The 25,958-nt window shown below is 41.3% G+C and overlaps 1 protein-coding gene across 5 annotated transcripts; it reads right to left on the bottom strand.

The window, feature by feature from the left end:
- Window positions 1–1,861: 1,861 nt before the first annotated feature.
- On the bottom strand, window positions 1,862–19,609 carry TP53INP1 (tumor protein p53 inducible nuclear protein 1). Of its 5 annotated transcripts, none has more exons than XM_036875380.2 (6): window positions 19,395–19,609; window positions 18,729–18,819; window positions 18,205–18,326; window positions 10,953–11,205; window positions 10,044–10,401; window positions 1,862–6,298 (listed from the first exon to the last, which is right to left on the bottom strand). In XM_036875380.2, the coding sequence occupies exons 4-6, from the start codon at window positions 11,062–11,064 to the stop codon at window positions 6,049–6,051; spliced, it is 720 nt and encodes a 239-aa protein (XP_036731275.1). In that variant the 5' UTR covers window positions 11,065–11,205; window positions 18,205–18,326; window positions 18,729–18,819; window positions 19,395–19,609; the 3' UTR covers window positions 1,862–6,048. The 5 variants fall into 5 exon arrangements, with proteins under 5 accessions (XP_036731275.1, XP_057353866.1, XP_036731276.1 ...); XM_057497883.1 differs by having other exon boundaries at window positions 18,733–18,819; XM_036875381.2 differs by lacking the exon at window positions 18,729–18,819.
- Window positions 19,610–25,958: the final 6,349 nt, after the last annotated feature.

Below are 25,958 nucleotides of genomic sequence, written 5' to 3'. Positions count from 1 at the left end.
ATCATACTGACTTCCAGTTACTTAGGTTTGTTCAGCCCCTTCCTTTCCGTCTGGCAATGTACCCATTTGAAAGAATTGGGTTCAATTGTTATTGTTTTCCATTTGGGGTGTTTTCCTCCCCCCATCCTGACTTTCATTTCATTATTTTAGGGATGTGGGAAGCATTACTATGCTTCTAAAACTCAAAGCTATACAAGAAGGGAAGCTCAGAGAATATGACCTTCCCTCCTCATCCCCATGTACTTGCTCCAATTCCTCTTTCCAAATCTTTTTCATCAGTCCTCTGTAGGTAACCAATCTCCAGTTTTTGGTTTATTCTTTCTGTATTTTGCACAAATGAGTACATGCGTGTTTTCTTATCATCTATACTTTTGCCATTTTTCACCCAAGAGTCTCAGAGTCACTGCAAATCAGTTCAGAGTTCATCCACTTTTTTTCTTGATGTGCAGACATCCACTATGTGGCTATGCCATATTTTCAACCATTCTCCTATGTATAAGCATGCAGGTTGTTTCCAATATTTGTGTGTACCAACAGTGCTGCAGTGAATAATCTTCTGGTCAATACAGATTCAAACAAAGGAGCTGGATAATCTTAGGCCGTATGTCAGATGGGCCCATCCCCACAGGTCACCTTCACTTCTGACTCACCTGCTTTCAGACTCCACATGATCAATGCCCTTGGGATGTAAACGAGCTGCCAGCCTCCTCGGCCACTGGGTCACCCTCTTCTCAGCAGTGATCACTCACCTGCCATTCCAGGGTAGGTGCTTTTATTTCAGGCTGCTCCTTTCCGAGTCAACTTTCATGACCTTATTTTCATCTTTGAGCTGATACCTCCTCATCCCTGTCTCTAATCTTTTCATCACAGCTGGCGATTTCAGAAATGATAAAAATCTGTCTTGAAATAGGCTATAGTTCTAGAACGCTGATCTTCCCCAAGGGTTCAGTAATATGGGAGTTATTCTTTGGGCTTCCTAGTCAAGGATTTCTGAATGTCTACTGGCCTATTTAAACTAGAGCACCACAATAGAGGACATTAATGGGCACTGGGGGTGTCCATAGTGCTTGAAATGGTTAAGACTGTGCCTGCAGTTACTTAGGAAAAAGCCACTGAGGATTCACCTAACTCGCTAAAAATGGCTAAGAACCAGTGTATTAAATTCTTTTTTTTAAACACAGATTGCTACTGGCTGGGATCCACCCTCAAATTCATGTTCACTTAAATAATTACTCATTTTAGGTGAAAAATTCTAATATAATAATTTTTACAAGTTTTAAACAAGTACTTAAAGTGCATATTAAACACATCATTTGGACAAGTAAAACTAAACAAGTACTTTAAGCCGTACCTGGTATTAAGGTTAATGACCATAGAAATAAGAATCTGACAAATGTGAAGTGAAAGGACATTTTATTTACTGACAGATTAAAAACCACAACTCCAGGTAGTGCAAAATGCACCCTGAGCCCAATTACAAAGAACAAGTGTTAAAACACATTGAAGCAATGCTACATGTATTTTTGGCAAAGTGCTGTACTGTTTAGTCCTTATATAAAACTGACCATCTATGAACCAATCAGTATAAAAATTTTCTATAAAAACGGAAAAAAAACAAGACAGTGGCTCAAGAAAACAAGCTGCCCTTTATGCATAGATTGATGTACAGTATATAAGCTAACCAAATGTCCCTTTGAGTTTTCAAGTTGAAAAAAAATTGTGTCTGGAAACACATCAAGAAGGCACATAGTACAATCTGCAGTACTCTTTAGTTTCTACAACTGATTGATGCCCTAGCCTTGAAAAGCAAATGTATTCACAATTTTACTTGAGAAAAAATTGAAGCCACTTTTTTAAAAAAAAATAACACACACAATGATTGCTTGAAGTTCCAACCCAGCCCCTGGAGGAAAACACAACCAAAAAGCAAGCAAAACCACTCACACACACAAAGCCTGGATACACACCTCTAATCTCCCCCGAGGACTGGTTTGGTTTTTAGAAGTTCAAAGACAGAATATTAAAACTTCAGGAAAAAAAAAAAAAAACAGAGCAAAACTGGCATTTAACAATCACACGATTTTAAAATGTAAAGAAAATTCTCAATGATGAACCAAACACTACCACTTAAGCTGCCTTCCTTGGATTAACTTCTCTTCCCAAGTAAAGGATACTGTTGCAAACAGAAAAGGCTACCCTCATCTGGATGCTTTCCAGGACGTCTTCCTCTACCCTGAACCACTAAAGCTGGTGTCAAATTTCAAGTGAAACTGATACATGGCAAGGCTGACACCACTGCATCGTGCAGATTTTCTAAATAAAGCATTTTATATAAAATTTTAAGCATTAAAATAAGTAGATAAGGATGCCGTTTATAATGCATCAACATGGCTGCTGGCAGTGAAACCATCCATGATAGTAGCTCAAATTTTAAAAGAATTTAGCCAGTATATATGGGCCTTACAAAAGAAAGTTTTAAGGTAACATTGCAAACATATGCTAGTATCTCCAGTACAAGGAGCAGTCTCTTAACTGATTCTAAGAAAAAAAACTAAGACTTCAAAATTCTTAAAACTTTCTCAACTAATCTATTTAAATGTTTATCTTCTAGTTGAAGTCCTTCATTTCCTTTCCAACTCAAAATGAGAATAAGAAAGATACTTTCCTTTGCTCTTTTTTCTTATGAGTATATAAAGACAATATATTTTCTTGAGGAGGAAGAGAAATAGCAAAGATAATCAGATTCAATGATGATGTAAAGATTACAAACCAGTGTATTACACAGATTTGATAAGTAAAAACAAGAGATGATGCTGAATAGCCCTCTCAAGTTTTAAGCAAACTCCTCACTAGAACCAAACTACTGATACAACAGAGAAGGTATGTAAACAGGAACTGTTTGCATGGAAACTGGAAAAATGTATAAGAAATTAATGTAAAAAAAGCTCCCTGGAATAGGAAGTCAAAAATCTAATCACGTTGCACCTTCTGCAAAACAATTCCCTACCCAACCAACCATATAAATGCATTGCCACAGAAGATAAATAATGGACGGTTAATCTTCAATTTACATAATTGAAGTGCAGTACATAATTCAATTAGCTAAGGAAGAAAAAGCAATAAACATAGGCTAACTCTGAGACATGGCGCCTTATAAAAACTAAGAAACTCATTCATGAAGCACTGCTTGTGTGCACCACATATTCCAGACTTTAGCCAAGTATCATTCTGTATTATCAGTTTAGAAATAGAGCACTGAATTCTGAGGGGTCTTATTTCTCATTGCTTGAATTTTTAAGGAATATCCACTAATACACATTGTAAACCACTAATATTTACAATAGCAATAATAATAATAAATTGCATTTGGCCATGTTTCAAAGAATACTTAACAGGTCAGCATCATTTTTTGCGGTCATCTTGCACATAGTAGGTGTCTAACACCTAATGACCAAGAACTTCAAGAATTACATAATTGCTTTCCTCAATTCTTACATGTGCCAACTTCACACAGAAACCTTAGATACTGATACAGAAACCACAGTATGATATCACAGGTGGCTCTGACCCTGAAAAAAACATCTTGAAGACTGAAATTATTTGCTTTCCAGGTATAAAATATAAAAAACTAGGCCCAGGTAAGGCAAATAAAAAGTCATTAACTGATAGAGATGTAAATATATTTAAGGTATCAGGAAATCTGAAAGAATAATAGTAAAAAAAAGACCACTGCAGTTTTATATACAAATCTGTTTCATGCTGCCGAACAAATTATCAGGCTGAACTTCTGTAGCTTGTGAGGTACTAACAACTTGCATGTAATATATGAAAAGAGAGGCCCCCCCATTCAGAGGCTTACATCCAGGAAACATTGAGCTGGTCTATTTTCAAGTTACCAACATATGGCCCTATAACAGACATGGTGTAAAACACACACCTTCAAGAAAACTCTACCTTATCTCCAACTCTGGTAAACACAAATAGTAACAAAATAACTTCTAGCTCAGTTTGACAAAACTTTACAGACTTGGCCCTACTTAGAAAAGAAATAAATAAAGGGGTAAAGGAGGGAAGAGGGATCTAAACTCTTGTTCTAAAGAGACATTTCTGGCACTTCATTACCACCAGTGGAAGAACAATCTAATGCCACCATTACCTGCTATTTGACCTCTTCTGACTCCAAACATCCCGGTCTGGTTAGAAAAGAACACAGCTCTAAACTTAAAAAAGTCTCCCATGGTTACTAAAAAGGTACAGTAATACTTCACATAACTCTATGCTGCTTTTTCCCTTGAAAACCTTGTATAGACATGTACTTATTTAATTAGGGTTGCTGAGGAATAGAAAAATAAGGTATGATTATGAAGGTGATACTACTGTTTTGTCAGTAAATTTTCTTTGGATTGTAAATGTGTTTAATTTCAGAAGAAAGCAGGGTGAGATTGTGGATGGCTCAGCAAAACCCATCACAACTGCTAAAAAAATTAAGTGGTGGCATCTTACTACACTGATGGACAGTGACTGCAATGGGGTATTGGGGGGACTCAATAATATGGGTGAATGTAGTAACCACATTGTTTTTTCATGTGAAACCTTCATAAGAGTGTATATCAATAATACCTTAATAAAAAAAAATTAAGTGGCTAGAGGTAAGAAATGGATTTTTCTCTGTGTTGAGTTAACCGGCCTCCATGTGACTGGAACCCTACACCTTGGCCTCATTAGCACCAACACTCTGAAGAACACTGTGGCAGAAGAATCACCACAGCTCCCACGCCGTCCTTAGATTCAGTAGAGAGGCCCTTGGCATTTCACACAAGGCTCAGTTTTGGACACCCCACTTCAAATCATATGCAGTCCTCACAGCAACTGTGAGGGAGGTAAATGTCACTACTCCCCTGCTGGTGGAGGAAACAGGCCAAAGTGGTTAAAGATTCTGCCTGAAGCCCAAGTCAAAACAAAAAAAATTGAAAACTCAAGGAAGCCAAACTGTCACTCTTCATTTAAATGCTATGGAAGTATGTCACCAACAATTCACCGTCAGCCTGGCTGGCCATTTGGCAGGACAGGCTCCACGGCAGAGGGCTTATCACTGCATCAGAAATACAAAGTCTGTCTCTTTCCTTTTGGGCAGATAAAAATGAGAATCACTTAAGTGCCTGGACAAGTACTTCTGAATTTATAGCTGTTGTGATGTGGTGCGTGGGCAGAGCTGGTAGGAAAAAAATCCAAACGACTTAAAACAGTGGAATAATGGGTTAGTTAGAGACATACATTTTTCCAAATACAATTTCACAGGTCTAATTTAACCTCTTTGCATGTGAGACAAGTGCTTCTGTCTCATGATACCTATATTGTCTGTACCACGTCACACAGTCACATAGGAATTACTGAATGCACTGTTCACTAACACTTAATGTACCTGAATTCCAAAATGAACTGCATGGCTAATCTGGGGAAAAGAAACCCATTCACACAGAAATATATCAAGTTTTCTTTCAAAAGAAAGTTCAGCCATAATTCCATTATATCCATGGCAACTATCACCTGTTAATGCTCATGTTAGTGTGTAAAAATGAATTCATTATATACAAAAAAGATTATCAAGTACTGGTCAATAAAGTGTATGGCTGACCCTGAGAATAAATTTTTGCTTACTCAAAAGATTAAGTAATGCAGAATAAAATGAAATTGAAAAGTGCCTAGACGTATACTTGGGAAGAAATGTCTTTAAAATGCTAACTCAGGTACATTTTAATAGACTTAAAGACACCCCCAAACACCAAAACACTGTAATTGTATTGATATGTTCCCAAAAGAATTCTGAAAAAATTTACAGGAAGGTAAATGTTAAGAGCAAGGCATTATGTGATACACAGCATGTAAATCTGGTTTTCAAGATAGTGTCTCAACACACTGATAAAACTATGTGACTGGTTATCAGTTGGCTGTGAAGAGACAGCATCTTACCATCCATCCATGCTCATCCACACCCATCCATACCATATACACAAACTGAGAGAAACCAACCAACCAAACTTGAAATTCTTAGTAATTGTACTGACGTGGGCAGGGCTGATGCACAGCCCAACCATTGTGCTTCACTTGCCGAGAGTGGCAATCCCTGGTGAGATTTTGGCGACGCAGGCTATTTCTGTTCAAAGACTGTCTTTCACTATGTTCCTTAATCCACTGTGAAGGGCGAAAACTCTTGGGTTGTTCCAGAAAAGCTGTATGAGCAGCAAGAGCTGTAACATAGCAATGAATGTGCTGCCCCATTTCATTCTGAGCTTCCACTCTGAAACAGAAAAAAAATGGCATGTATTAAATAACAGAGTATGTTATTAAGGAAACTGAAAGTTATGTAGCAGTTCAGTATGCAACATTGTTTATGGTTGAATGAGACTAACTTAGTGTCTCATGGCTGACACAAGTATATATTTTGTGTCTGTATTGACTGATAATGGTAAGAAAGGAGAAGACAACTTTTCATAGAAATATGCCATATAACTCACAGGTGGTTAATTAAGTACACTACTATTTTTAAAAAATGCTTTACACTTTGAGTGAATTTCAATTACACAGCAACACATTTATGGTTTGTCTGGGAAGGGGACTAACATTTATTGAGTATCTGCATCTGCCAACTCTTTTGCAAATATTATTATATATTAATTCTCACCAGAACTGTAAAAGGAAAAAATTTAATTCCCAATTTTACTGATCAGAAAGCTAAGGCTCAGTGATGTTAAGGTTAGAATTATTAACTGACTCAATCAAGATTCTAACACAGGTCTTACTCCAAAGATCATGGTTGTGAGGCAGGGTTAATACCGATGCCCTGTGCCAATAGCACCTTCACAGATGTTTTCTGTCTATGAGCATGATGTTCTAGGAAACAAGCTTTAAATCTATATTTAAAAGAAATATGGGTAAGGAAATTCTACTCATTTAACACTTTTCTAGATAAAAACCTACCTTTTTAATATAGAAGAGAACTCTTAAGTTTTTAATTTATATCCAGCAGGGCACATTTTGGAATGATATTTGCATAGCAATATCATAAAGACCCTCTGAAGAACACATTATCTTAAAATATGACAACAAACCATGATTATTATATGTTTTCTATAATACAAGCTAATCAAATAGATCTAAACTATATTAATGCAAAAACATCAAGAGTTTTAAGGGTTATTTTACACAGGAAGGACAGTTACATATTCTGCTTATAGTCACTAAAGGAAAACACTATTACCTTTCAATGTATTGTATTTTTAAAATAGAATTAAAGCAGGTCACATAAGAAACTAATAGAAATAAGTTAACAGAAGGACAGTGGTTTTTAAAAGGTGGGCACTTTGAGTCCTTAGCTTCCCTGCTCAAATGATAACACATATCACACAGTCTCAAAGGGAATATACTTACTCTGTGCCAGTGAGTCTTATAAGCAGCTTTTCCTGGCCCTATAAATGTTAAATGGTGAACTATTAAATCACTAGTAAGATTTAAAATGCTATTTAATTTTACCGTTAGGATGTGGCCAACTTTTCTTTATTAAACTGGTTTACTATGGGTCATTAAAGGCACATGTATTACTTAATTCAAGATTATGATAGCATATAAACCTTCACAAACAATATTTATAAAGGCCAAAATGCTATAAAACACACACTCTGAAGCCTATCTGTAATTATGAAGCACTGTATTTTTTACATGCTTTATGGTAATATCACCGAGAACAGAAGGAATGGAAGCAATCTAACTTTCTAAAGATATATATTTATTTCCTGTTCAGAAAATACAGGTATTTACTACACAGCCATCCTAATTTTAGTAACACCTGGTCTACCTTGATTTAGTGGGCCTGTCTTATAAGAATTTGAAATTCAAAAATAAGGATGTTAAAAAAAATTTTTGTTATTATAAAACTAATAATTTGCAGTACTTTCCTATACTCAGAAAGAACTCATATAAAGTTAAGTGTGTTCTTTTGATACTTTATGTATGAAAAAGTACATATTTGTTTTAATTATCCTATGTGTTATATCAAAACACACAACAAGATGCAATAACAGGATGTTAAAAATGAACATTCTCATGGCATCAAAATTGCAATACATAACCAGATGCACTGCATGGTTCTGGACTGGATGTTGGTTTGTCCAAACTGGATGAAATACTATAGTGGGGAATTAATAGGGAAATCTAAGCATGGTTTGGGTAGCAGATCAAGTGAAATATTTACTGGAAAAAAGATGGTGATCATAGCCTAAAAAAGCAAATTATAAAATAGTATATACTTTTGTATGTGTGTATATATATATATATATATGATCCCATGTAGGTTAAAAATGTGTTTGTGTGTGTGTGTGTGTGTGTGTTTAGTGTTTAGTGCATGTGTGTACATCTGCATGTTCATGAGTACATACAGAGAAAACAACCTGAAAGGACACGCCCTACGGTGTTAACAGTATTCATCTCTTACTAGCAAGAATGCCACTCCGAATTTCTAAATTTTTGCATATTTTCACTTTCTAATTTTATGCAATGCATACATAATATTTCTGTAATAATTAGTTATTTACAAAGCTGCTGAATACACACAAAACACACTTTAAACACTGAGAAGTAAATATGCCAATGCCAGTAAGTTTAAATTGACTATTAGTCATGTTAAATTCTTGAGTGGAATTCCTTAGAGGTAAGATCAGAATCAGGTGGGAAGAATTTCTAAGAACTGAAGAAGTTAAATGTGAATCAACTGTAAGTCAATTAAATCAATACCACCTCCCCCAAAACTATATTTTAAATTTTTGTTGGCATGCTTGAAACACTGACCTCTTGATAAACTTACAGCGATGAATAAAGTGCCAGTTAAAGTTAACACTTCCCATCAAAGATCCTATTCAATATGAAGCCTGGGTAACTATATAAGCAAATTGTTTTTCCAGTTTGGTACAAGCATGTGTTTATTTTCATACAAGATTATAATATTAAGATTTGAGAGTGCAGCAAACTCTGGTAAAGTTAAATTAATAAGCTGCCTGGGTTTTTGTTTATATTCGGCAAACAGGAAATAATAGAAGATATATACACTGGTCCAGTTAATAGAGTTGGAGCCTGGACAATCCAAAAAGAAGCCCTTTGGATGAGACGACTAACCATAACCATAGGAATATTCTGAACTGCTCCAAAGATTCCAATTCACCTGTACCCTTGACAGGTATTAAGGGAATGAAGTCAATGCCAGCATTTCCAAAATACTGTAACACCATAGGGAACACGCATCATGGACTAGCCTGACTTTGTTAATTAACATGGCCATTAGCTTTATTTTAATGGGGGAGAGCAATCTTGAGAATATTCCTGGATAAAGGTCATGGAGAATCTGTAAATTTGCTTTGGAACACATCAATCTTAATTGACCAGGCACTCCCCCTGAAACTTCCCAGGCCCTCAACTTATCTGCCACTCAGAGCCTTTCAGACCACTCAGGACCCATACATAACAAGAAAACATAATTTGGGTAGGAAATCTCTCCTCTCCGTAAGGCAGAAAATAACTCTTTGAGCAACAGTGTTTGATAAAACTGCCATTTTACTTCATGCTCAAGGTTTCTCAGTTTTCAAGGCTAAGTGCCATTTAATGTGACTTAGTTAGGACTACTAGGAAATAATGTAGTAAGAATTTTATTTAAAGACATACTATTCTTGTCAAATTTGATATCCCACATGCTCTGGTCTGTAAAGTGCCAGTTATGTTCTAAGATACTTAGCAGAGGTGTCATTCTTTTCTTTCAGTAATGGAATGTTATAAATGAGACATCACTGGGGCCATGCTATAACTAACCTTTCTGAAAATGTGAAATGAACAAGTTTCTTTCATTCCACCAACCACTCGTACACCATGCACATACTTTCATAAATCTCTAAAAAGAATGCTTTCATCTTCTAAAAACTTAGCCTTGAATTATAGTAGAAATGAATAAAATGCATGCTAAGCAGACTGCCTATGGAGAACGTAAAATATTAACAACATACCTGGGACCACTTGGGTTATGAAATTCATCAGTCCCACAGCTGGTCTCACTGAGACTGGGGCAGGAGTTATGCACAGCATAGACAGACATGCTGGGATGTTCGATGAGAAGGTTTTCCATAGGACTGGTTTCCACCTTGATAGTGGTTAACCCACCTGCAGTGAAACATGGGGGAGGGGTGATAAACCAGCTCTCCTCCATTGGACAGGACTCAAACTGGAGGAAGCAGGAATCGCTTGTATCAGCCAAGCACTCAAGAGATGCAGGTAAACAGGAAAAGACTGAAGAGTGCTCAGTAGGTGACTCATCATTGATGTCTTCTTCCTCGTCTTCTGCTGCTGAGAACCCAGTGCAAGTGTCTAGACCGTAGTCCACATGTGTTGGTGAAGTCCCAAAGGAGGATGAGTATCAGTGACATCACATTCAGAGCACAGAAAAAGAAGAGATGGTACTGTTAGTTGATGCTCATACTCTTCCCTTTATTTAAGTCAGAAGCAAAGCTCTTTATATTCACTCATAATGATTATAAAATTTCTGAGCACCTAATGTGTATGTATCACTGTGAGGTATGATTATGTTGGCTTTGCAGTAATGGTTTTAAGACTTTTTATCTGCTGAGTAAACAAATATAATAAGCTGTATAGGTTACTATCCATCTAGCATGAGGATTTTCTATTAAAATGCCTCTGATTTGATCAGGGTGTTTGCAAAACTAGTAAGTCTGATGTCAATCAATTTCACTGACTGATTATCTGGCACAGGATGTTTCCTGCAATTATTTTTTAGATAACCTTTTGTTTATTTACTTTTGAGATGTAAATACCTTGAGAGTCACTGCTTATTTATGCAAAATTTGAGATGCTAGAGTTTTTATGTTTGCTCTGATGCTTAAGGGCTGAGAATATCTTACCTATGAAATCAACAAGAATCCATTCATCATCTTCTTTCTCACTAAACTCTGGTTCTTTGTTGGAAGAATTACTGACTTCACCCACAAACATTTTATTCAGTCTCTGGAACATTGTTAAGGCAAGATTGAGACTTTGGCTAGATTTCTTTACAGCTGAGATTTCAAACCCTGTCTTCAGTCAGCCTGATGGCACCAACAGGAGATTAAAGTGCAGGAGGTGGTAACTTAGCCAAGAAGCAAGAAGTCATTATCCCTAAAATGAGACAGAAGAAGGTTATTTAAAATCAGCGTGTATTTACCTAATTTATGCACATGGTTTTAGGAGCACACACACTCACACCCATGGATGAAAGCAGTTGCCTTAGCCTACAGCTATAGCAGTTCCCTTCCTGTAAGTCAAACACGAGACACCCAGTCTCTTGAGTCCCCAAACACAACCTACAAGTACCTTAAAATGTGAAAGGAGATGGTTCTTTTTCATATCTGTGCTTTTATATTAAGGGATAATTTTGAATAATGTAGTACAAGCTGAAATACTGCTTTTCTGTTAAGTAGAGGAGCAAAAACTACACTATCACTGACTTTGCTGTTAGATATTCAACTGCCCCAAAACTGCCGAATGAACCAAGAGCCCAGTGACCACCAGTATGCCAGGCCCTCATCCTCCCCTGGTGCATTTTCTCCTCTGCTCTGTTCTTCTTGCATGACTCTAAGCATATCTAATTACATTTAAAATCTGTAGGCAGATCAGATTTGACCTTCAAAACATTCTCACAGCTGGCATGGAGAAAGTTACTGGACCAGACTGAGGTGGAGGGCGACTAGAACTGTAAACTACCACTGGCTGTGTAGGGGCAGCAGGGGTGCCCAGCAGTCAGGGGTGCCTGGACTCAAAGGCAGGCTCTGTTGCTCATACCCTGTGTGAGGCAGGGAGTCACACTACTTCAGTTGGCAGTTCTACCTCATGGAGTTCTGGTGAGTTCTGAGGAACTCCAGTCTTGTCTGCTCTTATTCCAGAGCTCCAAATCTATGTATCCATTTCTCCGTGGTTACCTGATGGGCATATCAAAGCTAACACATACCAAAGAGAACTTTCAGCTTCTTCCCCCACAAACTTCTTACTCATACTGTTAGAAGCAGCAGCATCCAGCAGTTATTCAGCCCCAAAACCTAGCAGTTACCCCTGATTCCTTTTGCTCCCTACCATCCCCCTGGTCCCCACCCTCCCCTCAGCAAGTTCTGCTGCCTCAAACTACACATGTGCTTGAACCTGCCTACTGCTTTCCCACTCATTCTAGTTGAAGCTGACCTGGTGTCTCTCCGGACTCTGCCTATCACACTTGTAGATGGTCTTCCTAATCCTACTCTTGTGAAATGAGATAATGCAGGCAACCTATTTAGCAAGGCACTTCACACAAAGTTCTCAGTCAATGTCAACTATTATTCTACAAATATTTACTGAGCATCTGTTATGCATCAGGTGTAGTGCTCAGCACAAGGGAGGGAGACAGTAGTGACTCAGGTTCTGTGATGAATTCCTGATAGTAGCAGAAATACCATGTTCCTCAGATCTATGCACGTAGAGGTCAGGGAAGAACCTGCAACAGTCGACTTTATTGTGAGTGGCTGAGATCAAGAATGGAGGAAGGGGGAGAAGGAACACTGTGAAAACCTGCAGAAGACTGAGAATGTGGCACCTTTGTATGGCTCAAGATCCAGGTGGACCATCAGTAGAGCAGGCTGATAGGGGAAGGTGGGAATACGACCTGTAGCACCTTGTAAGCCAGAAGTTGAGGGAAGGGAAAAGTCGGGAAGGGAAAAGTCAAGGGTGACCCAGGTTTATGGCTTGGCCAACTGGGAGGATGGTGGGACCATTTAGTGGAATAGGAATGCTGCAGAAGAACAGGCTGGGCATCTTGGACATACTAGATTTAGGAAATATAAAAGTCATGTACCTGGAGACATCTAGAAGGCAGCTGAACATAGCTTTGAAGTTCAAGCACATGGTCTCACCTGAGAGCACAGCTTTGGGTGCTGTCAACACAAATGGGATGACAGAAACTTTTAAGAGTCATAACACCAGGATTACTGTCTAACTCTATACACAAAAGTAAACTCGAAATGGATCAAAGATCTGAATGTAAGTCATGAAACCATAAAACTCTTAGAAGAAAACATAGGCAAAACTCTCTTGAATATAAACATGAACAACTTCTTCATGAACTATCTCCACAGGCAAGGGAAACAAAAGCAAAAATGAACAAGTGGGACTATACTAAACTAAAAAACTTCTGTACAGCAAAGGACACCATCAGTGGAAAAGGCATCCCACGGTATGGGAGAATATAGTCATAAATAACATATCCAGTAAGGGGTTGACATCCAAATTATATAAAGAGTTCATACACCTCAACAAACAAAAAACAAATAAGCCAATTAAAAAATGGGCAGAGGAGCTGAACAGACACTTCTCCAAAGAAGAAATTCAGATGGCCAACAGGCACATGAAAAGATGCTCCACATCGCTAATCATCAGAGAAATGCAAATTAAAAAGACAATGAGATATCACCTCACACCAGTTAGGATGGCTAACATCCAAAAGACAAAAACAACAAATGTCGGTGAGGTGGAGAAAGGGGAACCCTCCTACACTGCTGGTGGGAATGTAAGCTAGTTCAACCATTGTGGAAAGCAGTATGGAGATGCCTCAAAAAACTAAAAATAGAAATATCATTTGACCCAGGAATTCCACTCCTAGGAATTTACCCTAAGAATGCAGGAGCCCAGTTTCAAAAAGACCTATGCAACCCCCTATCTTTATTGCAGCACTATTTACAATAGCCAAGAAATGGAAGCAATCTAAGTGTCCATCAGCAGATGAATGGATAAAGACATGGTACATATACACAGTGGAATATTATTCAGCCATAAGAAGAAAACAAATCCTACCATTTGCAACAACATGGATGGAGCTAGAGGGTATTATGCTCAGTGAAATAAGCCAGGTGGAGAAAGACAAATACCAAATGATTTCACTCATATGTGGAGTATAAGAACAAAGAAAAACTGAAGGAACAAAACAGCAGCAGACTCACAGAACCCAAGAATGGACTAACAGTTACCAAAGGGAAAGGGACTGGAGAGGATGGGTGGGAAGGGAGGGATAAGGGGAAAAAGGGGCATTGCAATTAGCAGACATAATGTAGGGGGGCGGGGGCATGGGGAGGGCTGTACAACACAGAGAAGACAAGTAGTGATTCTATAGCATCTTACTATACTGATGGACAGTGACTGTAAAGGGATTTGTGGTGGGGACTTGATAATGGGGGAATCTAGTAACCATAATGTTGCTCATGTAACTGTCTATTAATGATACCAAAACAAAAGTCATGAGACGAGATGGTGAAAAGCATCTTGCTAAAGAACTCTTCTTTATCTCAACAGGCGTCAGCCTTGAATCTAACTTCAAACTCTTGACATATCACTTTCAAAACAATCATCTTTGGGTGTAGTAGTTAGAATCTTCAGCTGAGACTTCTGGTTCAATCTTCACATGCAAACTGGACTGCTATAACTGTTTGGCATGCTACTACGAATGTGCAGTACAAATGTGTGTTCAAATAAATGACATTTGGACATTTTTGTGGCCAAAATCTGTCATCCTCAGCCATTAATTATTAAAAGAGGGAAAACAGGAAGTGTCACTTGCATAACAGTCCTCCTGAAACCCTTCTGGAAAGCAACATGGGCAGATCATAAAGGCTGGAACTCATGAGAATTCTAATTCAGCTTTATGTTCTATGTAAATTATTAGAAAAGAGGGCTATGTAGTTTGCTTGACTTACTGTGGTGTTAGCTATACCACAAAAAATGAGCTGTCACAAGGTCTGATGTAAATAAAGGCTTTGTGCATACAAGCTGTGAGGGGAAAAAAGCAATTTCAAAATATCCTCCCCATTTGTCTTAAATTATGGAGACAGATATTGGTCCTAAATACAATTCTGTCTGCTGAACCAGTTGAGAGACAAATCCCAATTATCCAGAGTATAGGGCTGGACTGAGGGCCTTCATCAGCTGGGAAGCTGGAGATGCTGGGTGGGGCAGGAACACCCCACAGGGGAACGCTTGCTCATAAATGAGCACCTGGTCCTCCACCTGTGATGTCATGTGGACGTAAGTCATTAGGACCCAGATTAGTGAAGTAGCAGCTATGAGGCAGAACACATAGCTGGGGTCCCTATGGTGGGGCAGCTGTGGGTTCCTATCTGCAAACTGCTCTGGCTCCAGCTCCACACCCACATGGTGGAAGCTGGCTTATGCCTGGAATATGCGAATGGTATCTCTGGAGGAGCTCTGCACTGCACAACACAGGGCAATCTTCTTTCGGTTTCCTGCAGTCAGAGGCTAAGGGCAACCAACCTTGAGTGGGCAGGGTATTCAGGAGCCTGCAGGGAAGGGGAGAGCTCATCCTCATTGCTCCTGAGTCTCTGCTGGTATTTACGCCACACTCCTGTTGAGGCCCCATGGGAAGGACATAGAGTGGAGGAGTCTCGGGGACGGGTGGAAGGAGCGCTGGCCTGGGCACCAGCACGAGAGGGTCTGACCCTGCCTCTACCACAGGTGGCTGAACAATTTAGGCCTTCTGAGCACTGGTCTCACCCTTGGAAAAATGGGGAGACTGTGTTGGACCACCCCTTCACTCTCTTCAGACTTCTCACACAATGAAGATAAGATGTGAGGTTGGCCTATATGCTAAGGTCCTTTGGCCCTGCTTTCTATAGGCATCACAAAGGACAAGGAGTGGTGGGAGAGACCCTGATAAGCCATGATTGCTCAGGGAGGTGGCCACCAGGCACAATGAGGCAAATGAACACTTGAAATATGACTTGTGTGACTCAGAAACTGAATCACCAATTTTATTTAACCTTAATCCACTTAAAATTAAAATTTTAAAGTTGACAAGCCGATTTTTGGAAAACTAGCAAGTATGTTCGGAACTGACCAAGTATTTCCAATGAAAATTTTACATCTGAATTAAGATGTGCTTTATGTGTAAAATTAATATACTAGAGTATACTTCAAAGACTTAGTGTCCCTGAATGTAAACTACCTCAGTAATTTTTATACTGACTGCATTTTGAAATAGTAATTTGAGATAGGCTAAATAAAATACATTAGTAAAATTAATTTCATGTTTCTTTTTCATCTTTTAATGTGGCTACCAGGAAATTTAAATATACACATAGCTCACATTTCTATTGTGCAGTGTTATTCTAGAAAAATCTTTCTAAAATCTTGATGGCCTGTCCTTCCACTAAGACCCAGAGACTGCCCTTACCCAGGCACATTGGCTCATGCCCAGGAACAGAGACTTTTGATGTGGCTCGTTCTAGGGGAGCTAAAAGTCAAAGCAGAATTTCAGACTCCCCACTTCTCACTATATGCCACTTACTTTTTGAAATTCACAACTCCAGGGTAATGATAAAACTAAAGCAAAATCCCAGCATGTGTCCAAAGAGGAATTTACAAATAGCTCTGGAATTTAGCAGAGGCAGAGGCAAAGAAGGCTAGGTGGGGTAGCTCTGCTTTCTCTGTGACACTCTGCAAACTTTCACTAGTAACCAACCTCAACCAACCAACTTCTGCAAAGCAGTCTCACCCATGGAAGAAAAGAAACAAAGTGTCTGGGCCCCAGCATTTCAAGAAGGCAGCTTTGTCCCTGTTTTGCTGGCTTAAAATGCCTCTACCCCTCCTTTAAACAAAAGTATTTTGCATTATAAAATGAACAAAAATACATTATAGAAACTTTAGAAAGATAAAGAAAATAATTACTCCACTGCCTTAGTTGCCATCATTGTTAATATACTGGGTATTTCCTCCAGTGTTTTCTTCTACACAGGTTTCTTTTTATCACAGTTGTAATCTAGTGAATGTACAATTTTGTATCCTGCTTTGTTACTTAACATTTCATCATCAGTGTTTTTCATGTTATTACATGAGTAGCAATACTCTATGGGCAGAGAAAGCTGGCTGAGTTTAACACTTATGGGGAAGAGCACTCTAGTCTAAGAACTTAGAAATGGAGTTGCTCGTCTGCAAGAGCTTGTTAGTAAAATTTATTTTCTCTCATTTTTGAGACAACCAACCAACAGGTAGTGTAGCTCTGGAGTCAGCCTGCTGTGTTTGAGATCTGGGCTTTGTTTTTTGCCCCTTGCATGAACCTAGGCTGTTTAGTAACCTCTTAGGATATTAGTTTTCTCATCCCTAAATGAGGGTAGTGCCAGTGTTAGGATTATGTGTGTATCACTTAGAATAGCTCCTGATACATAGCAGGCAGCCAGTAAATATTAACTTGGGATATTAGATATTGAATATAACTTGGAATACTAAACATTCCAAGCCAGTTGTATGACTATGAGCAAGTTATTTAGCATCTTTGGGTTTGGGTGCCTTTATCTGCACAATGTTTATATAATAATTAGAGCTACAATTCACTGAATACTTATTCTAAGGGACTTGGGAGTCTCATTTTACTAATAGGGAAACTGAGGCTCAGGAATTAAGTAACTTGCTCCAAAGTGACAGAGCTGGTCAGTCATGGAGGCAGCACAGAGCGTTAAGTCTGTCTGGTTCCAAGGGCCCTGCTTCCCCCTGCAGATGATCTCTCCAGCTCAGCTTCTTCCAGCTTCAGCTCTGGCCCTACCAACTTGAGGGAAGAGTACTGTTCAGTTGGTTTTGGCTGCCAGTAGGCGGCTCCAAAATCAACATTTTTTAAATTGAAAAAACCCACAGCTTTGACGATCTGACTTTTAACTGTGTACATTTGTGGCTTCCTGACAGTTTCGAAATATCAGGTGGCTAGACTAACACATCTTTACTGAATAGAAGCCTCAAAATGATCTTTCTTTTTTATCCCACCCTCTTTCACTAGTTTAGAATAAATATGCTGAGTCAAGTAATTTAAATCTGAGTTCAACTGCAAAAAAAACCAAGCCAAGAAAGTTGTTTTTTGCTTGTTCCACTTTTACCCAGCCTTTTCAACCAGCTACAAGGGAAATAGTGCTTCCAGGCACCCACCACTGTCTGCCCTGAAGGCTGAAGGTCAGTGGACAAAGACAGCAGTAAGTGGTAATCATAGCCTCTTAACCTTCCATTTTGAAAGTAGGGCCATTCCAAGGAGAGGAACACGTGGGAGCAATCGAAGGAGCATTCACAGAAAACAACAAAAGACAGGATGAAAAAACAAGAGACCTTGGTCATAGAAATTAGTAAGGTCCTGGTTCCAGACAGGGGCCTTTGAAAATTATGCTGCCAGTTCAGAATTTGTAGTGGTTGTAACTTAAAAATCAATATCTTCCCAGTGCTTTTCATATCTGCAATGAAAAATGCATTTCAATTACCAAGCAAATGATTTCAGGATCTTGGGGCACCTCATTACTATTACTGTACAATGACCCCATGGGTCACTTTTGCTCCCCTTTTCCCAAAACTACTTTGCATTCAGAAAAAGCTCTTTTAGCAACATATGCCCAAGTCTTTGGAAGTTACACATGGAAAGGGAACCTTCCTTAATCTACTCTAAATTGGAGTTAACACAGAAGATAATGAGCAAGCCTAATTAGTAAATAAAATAAAAACGAGGGATCTCCGCTAAAATTCATCTCCAACTTTGAAAGAGAAAACACCATTTCCCTTTAACTGGCTGTGTGGCCTTGAGTACGTTACTTCATCTCTCTGGGCCTCCGGTTTCGTATCCAAAAGATAATAAAGCCTACCTACTTCATAGGATTCTCGTGAGGATCAACTGAGACAACGCGTGCGAAGCCCTCAGCATTGTACGCGGCGCACAAAAAGCGCTCCATCAGCCTGAGTGATCAAAATGATTAAGATTTTAATTATGATGGGCAAGTAAAGCGCTCTTGCCACAGGTGCAACCTCCAATAGTGAGGTGTAAGATGAGCAGGGTCAAGGAACCTGCACCGGGCAGGAGGGCACTTCGGGGCGGGTCACCGCGGGGCCTACAGTGCTCGCGAGCGCGACCCTGAGCTAGGAGGGCTGGGCGGCGGCGAGGAGCGCAGGGCCCGGGACGCAGGGAGCCGCGAGCCGCGTTCGGGGCGGTGGCAGCCGCCCCCGGATCCAGGAGCCCCGGACGCCGGGTCCTCACCGAGCCGCGGGCAGGGGGAGGTGAGTGCAGGGGATGAAGAGGAGGGGAAAGAGGAGGAGGTTCCTTCCGCGGCCAAGAAAACAGGCAGCGCTACCGGGAGGAGGCAGAAACCAAACACCCAACTGCCACCCGGCGCCGGAGTTCGACCGTCCCCGCCCGCGCCCCGAGCCCGCGGGACCCTCCGAGGGCGTGGGCGGCCGGCCCGGCAGCAGCGAGGGCAGGAAGCCGGAGGCCGGGGGCGAGCGGTGCCCTGGACACCGGCCCCGCCCGCACTTACGTGGGCCCGGCCCGCAGCGGGGCCGGCGGCGAAGGCAGAGGGCGCCTCACTCCGCTGGGCTCGGGGGGCCCGGCGCGCACGGGCGCGGGGCTGCTGAGGTAGATGCGGCTCCCCGGACGGGACGACGGGCGCGATGCCGGGCCGGCCCTCCGGTGAATCGGCGCGGGGCGCCGCCGGCTCGTCTCGCTCCTTTTGTTGTTGTGCTGCGCTCGGAACAGCTGATCGGCCGCTCCGCCCGCCCCAGGGCCGCGCCAGGCCCGACAGCACCAATCGGCGGCGCGGGCGCCCGGGGGCCGCCCCGCGAGAGGTTGTCACCAACGCACGTGACCTGGCGCCCGGCCCGGCGCGCGCTCAAGTTAGAAACAAGCCCGGGCAACAAAAGCCGGGAGCGGAGCGCCGAGGAGAGGGCGAGAGGGAGGAAGGGAGAGAAAGGGGTGCAGGGGGTCTGGCTCTGAGGAGACTGCGACGGGGGAGAGATGGGGCTGGGGGCGAACAGGGCTGTGAGGAAGAACGGGAAGGACGAGAGGAAGAGCCTCAACACCAGCGGCCCCTTTGGCGAAGTGAGGGGCCGAGGCTTTGGGGAACAAAGGGACACGTTTTTTGCCGTGAGAGGAAAATTAAAGGGCATTGAGACTGATGGCGGCCAACGACCCCAAGAGGCCCACGCAGGCCAGTGTAGGGGGAAAACCGTAGACATGGCGCTGTTAGGCAGGCCCACTTCTTGGCCTTGGGAAGGAAAATCTGCTCCAGGTATAGGGGATGTTGGCCCAGCCAACCTTTTACGAGGAGGATCCAGGCCAGACCTCGCTGTGGAAGCTGACCCTGGGAGCTGACTGAACTTGTGTAAGGCTCAGATTCAGCCTGAGGCCGTGAGGCAGTGGAGGCTGTGCGACCAGGCCCAAAGGCAGAGAGGTCAGGGGCCTGGAGGGCCCAGTGCACCCAGATAAGAAGGACCCTGGAGGAAGGAGAGCTGGGAGAGCTGCTGTTTCCCCAGGCTCTGCATCCAAGCTCTCACATGACTCGGGGAGGTTTTGGCCTCTATTGTACTGTTTATATATCTGCAATCTTTGGCATTCACACCGGGCCTACCTGCTCACTGGATTATTTACTGTTGATGCATCTCTGGTCTCATCTTGATCCTGTTTGGATTGAGATGCAATTATCTGACCCCTGAGGAAATGTATAGCAACTCTGCATAATCATATAGTATAGTATCTGAAAGACTTACATTCTGACCCTTAAAAGAATCCTGTGGTCAGTCCATTTCCAACAATATTGGCTTAAAAGGATGTGAGTCAAAGTGCAGGGGATTGTCTGACACCCAAGAGTAACAACTAAAATACCACCATTTGACTTTCTTAGGAGGTAGACCAAGGCTGAACTTGTGTACTGGACAATCTCACACATGCTTTGGATTTTAGGTTTTGGCAAATGAGGCCCATCCTGATATCTTCCCTCAAATGTCATTGCTATGTTTGGGCGCCATATTTCTTGTTTCTTCTTATGAATCAATTAAGAGACCATCTTTCCATTCAGAATCAAGGCATAAATAACTATAAGGGTCTAAGTTTTTGAAAAAATTGTTAAGAATGTTAGGTAGAAAGATAGACATAAGCAGCTGGAAAAGGGGAAGATAAAGTTCAAAGAAAAAAGCTGCTCAAACTCTGCCCAGGCAGGGCATCCCATGTGAAGACAACAAAGCCCTTCGGGGAGATAACTTCCTCCGCAACCAGATCCCAATGGGTGCACAATCGAACAGAACTAAGAATTGCCCAAATGACACCTCAGCATGGAGAAAGGACATGCTCACTGGAGGGATGACTATACAGAAAGACCTCTAAATCACATAACCCCACCTTGTCAATCAAAGAGGTGCCTCCTAACTAGAAAGCAGTATATAGGCCTCTCCCCTAACAGATGGAGGCCTTTGTCTACTTTGACTCTGGCCTGCTCCTCCCTTGGAGTGTATTCAAATAAAACTTTCCCTCTGTTTCACTATTGTGTCTCTGCCTTTCAATTCTTTGTTGCAGCGGGACAAGGACCAAGGGGAATGAACTCAACCCATAAAGAAATTGAGACCTACCTTTTTCCATCTTGATAAGGTTTATCATCATTAAAGGTAAAATATGAAGCATACATACCTTGTTATGATAGAGAAAACAATGTGAGCTAGACGATGTTTCCAAAGATGGTGACAACAATCTCTCTCATCGTGAAGTGGAATCTATTTTTCTTCCCCTTGAATCTGGGCTGGTACTGTGAATGCTCTGACCAATAGAATGTAGCAGAAATAATGTTCTAGGACTTCCAAGACCAGGCATTAAGCAAGCCTCAACAGCTTCTGCTTCTCACTCTGGGAAAAGCCAGCCACCATATAAGAGACCACAGCATAGTTTCTACGGAGGAAGCTATGTGGCAAGAGAGTGATCCCTGGCCAATCCCTACATATTCAGCCAGTCCCAGCTGGGGTACCAGACCTGTGAATGAAAAAATGCCCCCTAGGAAGTTCCAATCCCTTGGACACCACATGTAACAGAGATGAGCTATCCTCAATGAGCCCTGCCAAACCTATGTGATCATGAGCAAATAAATGATTGTTGTTTTAAGATGCTAAGTACTGGGATGGTTTTAAAAATACCAACAGGTAACTGAAACACAAAGCTAAACACCAGAAGGGCCCATACCATGTAGATCAGCCTTCTCTAAACCACAAAAGAGATTTTGGGGGATAACACTTTAAAAAATCTTACCTCAGGAAACATTTGCTTTCTGTTTACTCTCTTGCTGATTTGTAATCTTCCCACCTAATGCTTGTTTATCCCAGTGGGGAAACAAAGGGGAGGAGGAGGAGGTGTGGGAGAAGTCTGCCCCTATCAGGGAGAAGTATTTTATCACTGTATGTTGTTTGGAACTGTTGGAGCATGAAAATGACAAAAAGCAAAGTGACTTTTAGTTTTATTAATTTTGTTTTTGGTATCATTAATCTACAATTACATGAGGACATTATGGTTACTAGACTCCCCCCATCATCAAGTCCCCACCACATACCCCATTACAGTCACTGTCCATCAACGTAGTAAGATGCTATAGAGTCACTACTTGTCTTCTCTGTGTTATACAGCCCTCCCCGTGCCCCCCCCCCCCATTTTATGTCTGCTTAGTTTTATTAATTTTTAAAAACTCTTTATAGACACACACAGAAACTCACTGCTTATTGCCTGCACCCAGAGTGGATTGCTCTCACTGGGTCCCTCCTTGTATGCCACTAGTTTACATACTTACATGCAGTGAGACTCCAGAGTAATGTCAGCTCCACAGCACAGAGCTGTCTGAACACAACCAAGCTGTCAAATCACACAGCTACAAACCAGTCTCTCATCTGGTGACTGACAAAGACCCAGCCAGGTTCCTTGCCTGGGCAGATCCAGTGAATCCAACCATCCTTTAATTCAAAGGATAATTCTCTGTGGGTTGCTATAGTACCCACTTCCAGGCTGTCTCCCTGCTGTGGGGGTGATCCTTTTCCCATCTGTCAGAGTCCTCCTGTCCATTTTCCATGGAGCTGAATACACTCTTCTATCTACCCTGACAAAAGGGATTCAACCTCGAGTTTTGTTCCGAAGGGCCACAGGACACATTTATGCCAACATCTTGAAACAATACAGCTAATGCCCTGCCTCCTGCTTTTCAAAGGCAAGCTGTGGTCATTGCCCTGCCAGCTGCATCAAGGCTGCTAAAGAGTGTTGTCTCCTACCAAGTTGCAGGTGGGGTGCCCCAGAGGGTGGCTATTCAGGGCAACCTTGGCCCACAAAGCAACAAGGTGTACAGTCTGTACTGAGCAGAATCTGAAAGTGAAGTCTGCCTAGGTGGTTTTCAATCTATCTATCAGCAATTATGGTCAGCTGGGCTTCTACCGTCCATCTAGGATGTTGTCAAATATCTGGGAAAGACAGGAGGATTTTTTTTAAAATTTGGTATCATTAATCTACAATTACATGAGGAACATTATGTTTACTAGGCTCCCCCCATCACCAAGTCCCCCCAACAAACCCCATTACAGTCACTGTCCATCAGCATAGTAAGATGCTGTAGAATCACTACTTGTCTTCTCTGTGTTGCACAGCCCTCCCTGTGGCCCCCCCCACATTATACATGGTAATCGTAATGCCCGTTTATTCCCCCCCTTATCCCTCCCTTCCCACCCATCCTCCCCAGTCCCTTCCCCTTTGGTAACTGTTAGTCCTTTCTTGGGTTCTGTAATTCTGCTGCTGTTTTGTTCCTTCAGTTTTTTCTTTGTTCTCATACTACACAGATGAGTGAAATCATTTGGTACTTGTCTTTCTCCGCCTGGCTTATTTCACTGAGCATAATACCCTCTAGCTCCATCCATGTTGTTGCAAATGGTAGGATTTGTTTTCTTCTTATGGCTGAATAATGTTCCATTGTGTATATGTACCACATCTTCTTTATCCATTCATCTACTGATGGACATTTAGGTTGCTTCCATATCTTGGCTATTGTAAATAGTGCTGCGATAAACATAGGGGTGCATCTGTCTTTTTCAAACTGGGCTGTTGCATTCTTAGGGTAAATTGACAGGAGGATTTTTTTTTAACTGCATTTTAGAAGAAAAATTACTTGGCATTCCAGTAAAATCTACTGTCCTAAGAGAAGGAAAGAAACACCTGTCTTCAGAAAGCTTGGAACAGAGGGAAGCAAGAGGTTCGGTGAACTCAACTTCCTGAGATAAAAACGGAGAACAGTCATCTAACTGCGCTGTCAGTTACCATATCAGGAAGAAGTCAGAAATGATACCAGGGCCCTATGTGTAATAGATTTTCAAGACCTTATATCCACATGAGTGGATAGGATTTTTTTTTTAACCCTATATCCACATGATGATTAGAACTAAAATCCTTATAATGAAAGAGTCTGTGTTCTGGCTGAGGCACCAAAGGAGGAGGGAGGCGGAAGCAGTGTTGGGGAAGAGCCCTCAGGAGCCGTGCAGCATACACGGGACTGGGAGTGATTGATGCCAGTCCCCCAGACCTGAAACAGTTTCTGCAGTTTCTGTAAAGCCCTGACTAAATTTAAGGGCTTTCTGCTCTTCTCAGAAGGATGACACAGCCAATATGACTGCCACTTATGTAAACTACAAACTGCCTACGTAGTCTGCCTGTTTAAGGAAAACTTGTTTTTGCTGGAATTAACTATTTTAAATATACATTACATTTTTGTAAGATTAATTTGTGTTCTTAAATGTCCAGCGTTTCATGGCTTTGGGAAAGCCAGACCTGTGCATGGTGACAATCTGAGGCAAGAGGGTTTTTGATTTCTATTCTTTTGGGTCCTCTTCTCCCTCTTTACTCTTCTTTGATAGGAGTAATCATTTCTCTCTGTAGCACAGAGGGAGGCTATGAATAGTATAGCCCCATAAATATTGGACATTGTCCACCCATTCACTCAGGCCTACTGTGTTCACAGCATCCATCCATTCATTCAATAATTATTCCATGAGCATCTCCTCTATGCCAGGCACCAGAGATACAACAGTCAACAAAATAAACTCTCAGCCCTCAGGAAGCTTCTATTTAGTGGAGGGTATAACACAAGCAAGTAAATATATAATTTAATGAGTGCTGTGAAGAAAAACAAAGTTGGGTAAAGGCTTAGAGAGGCTGGGGAGAGGTAGGATGGTCAGGCAGGCTTTTTCTGAGGAGATGGCATTTGAGCAGCAAGAATGGGAGGGCATAAGAGGAAGAGGCAGCCCAGGCAGCCAGAAGAGCTAATGCAAAAGCTAGCAGCAGAACAGTCCTTGTGCTCAAGGCATAGACTGTTAGGCTCAACAGTGTTACTGAGAATTTGCTATGATCTAGCATCTGATGGTTTATGCTATGGTATTCCATAGGTCTGTGAGTTGAAGAGAACTATCCACGAAACTTTAAATACCTTTGAGTCTTTTGGATTTTGCAACACTTCTGGAAAGGCATATGAGAAGTAAGTTTTCATGTTTGTCATTATAACGTGGACCTAAATTTCAGAGCCCTGATAACAGGTCACACAGAACCTGGATTTTCTCACAGAAGGCCTCAATTAATCAACTGCGTTGCATGTTGGGAAGACAGAACCACTTTGGTACATGTGCTATTGGTAAGGGAGCAAGGAATAGGAAATAGCAGAGTTCCTGCTATGTAATGAGAACAGTTACTTATCTTCTGAGTGCTTCAGTTTCCTCTACTATAAAAGAGAGAAAAGAATGTCAACTTAGAGAGAAATGAAAGCAGGAAGGCCTGAGACACGTGGGAGTTCAATAAATGTTTGTTCTCACCAGCACATAGACCTTTTCCTAAGGATTTTATGTTAAGGATTTTATTTCTAATCACCCTGGAAATAGGATTTTTTTTTAAAGGAAAAAACTAAAGCTTAAAAGCTTTACTAGCTTCTGAGAACTTGAGCTCCAAAAAACCAACAAGGTTGCAAGCAAAATAGCCTCATCTCCTTGAATAAGTCTCTATTTGCCCCTACCTAACCTGCATTTTGTATTATTTGAATGTTTTAAACCAG

Source organism: Manis pentadactyla, chromosome 3 (genome assembly GCF_030020395.1).
Source record: "Manis pentadactyla isolate mManPen7 chromosome 3, mManPen7.hap1, whole genome shotgun sequence".
Taxonomy (NCBI): domain Eukaryota; kingdom Metazoa; phylum Chordata; class Mammalia; order Pholidota; family Manidae; genus Manis; species Manis pentadactyla.
The sequence above is the reverse complement of the archived record's forward strand: the minus strand, read 5'-3'. Positions and strand labels throughout refer to the sequence as shown.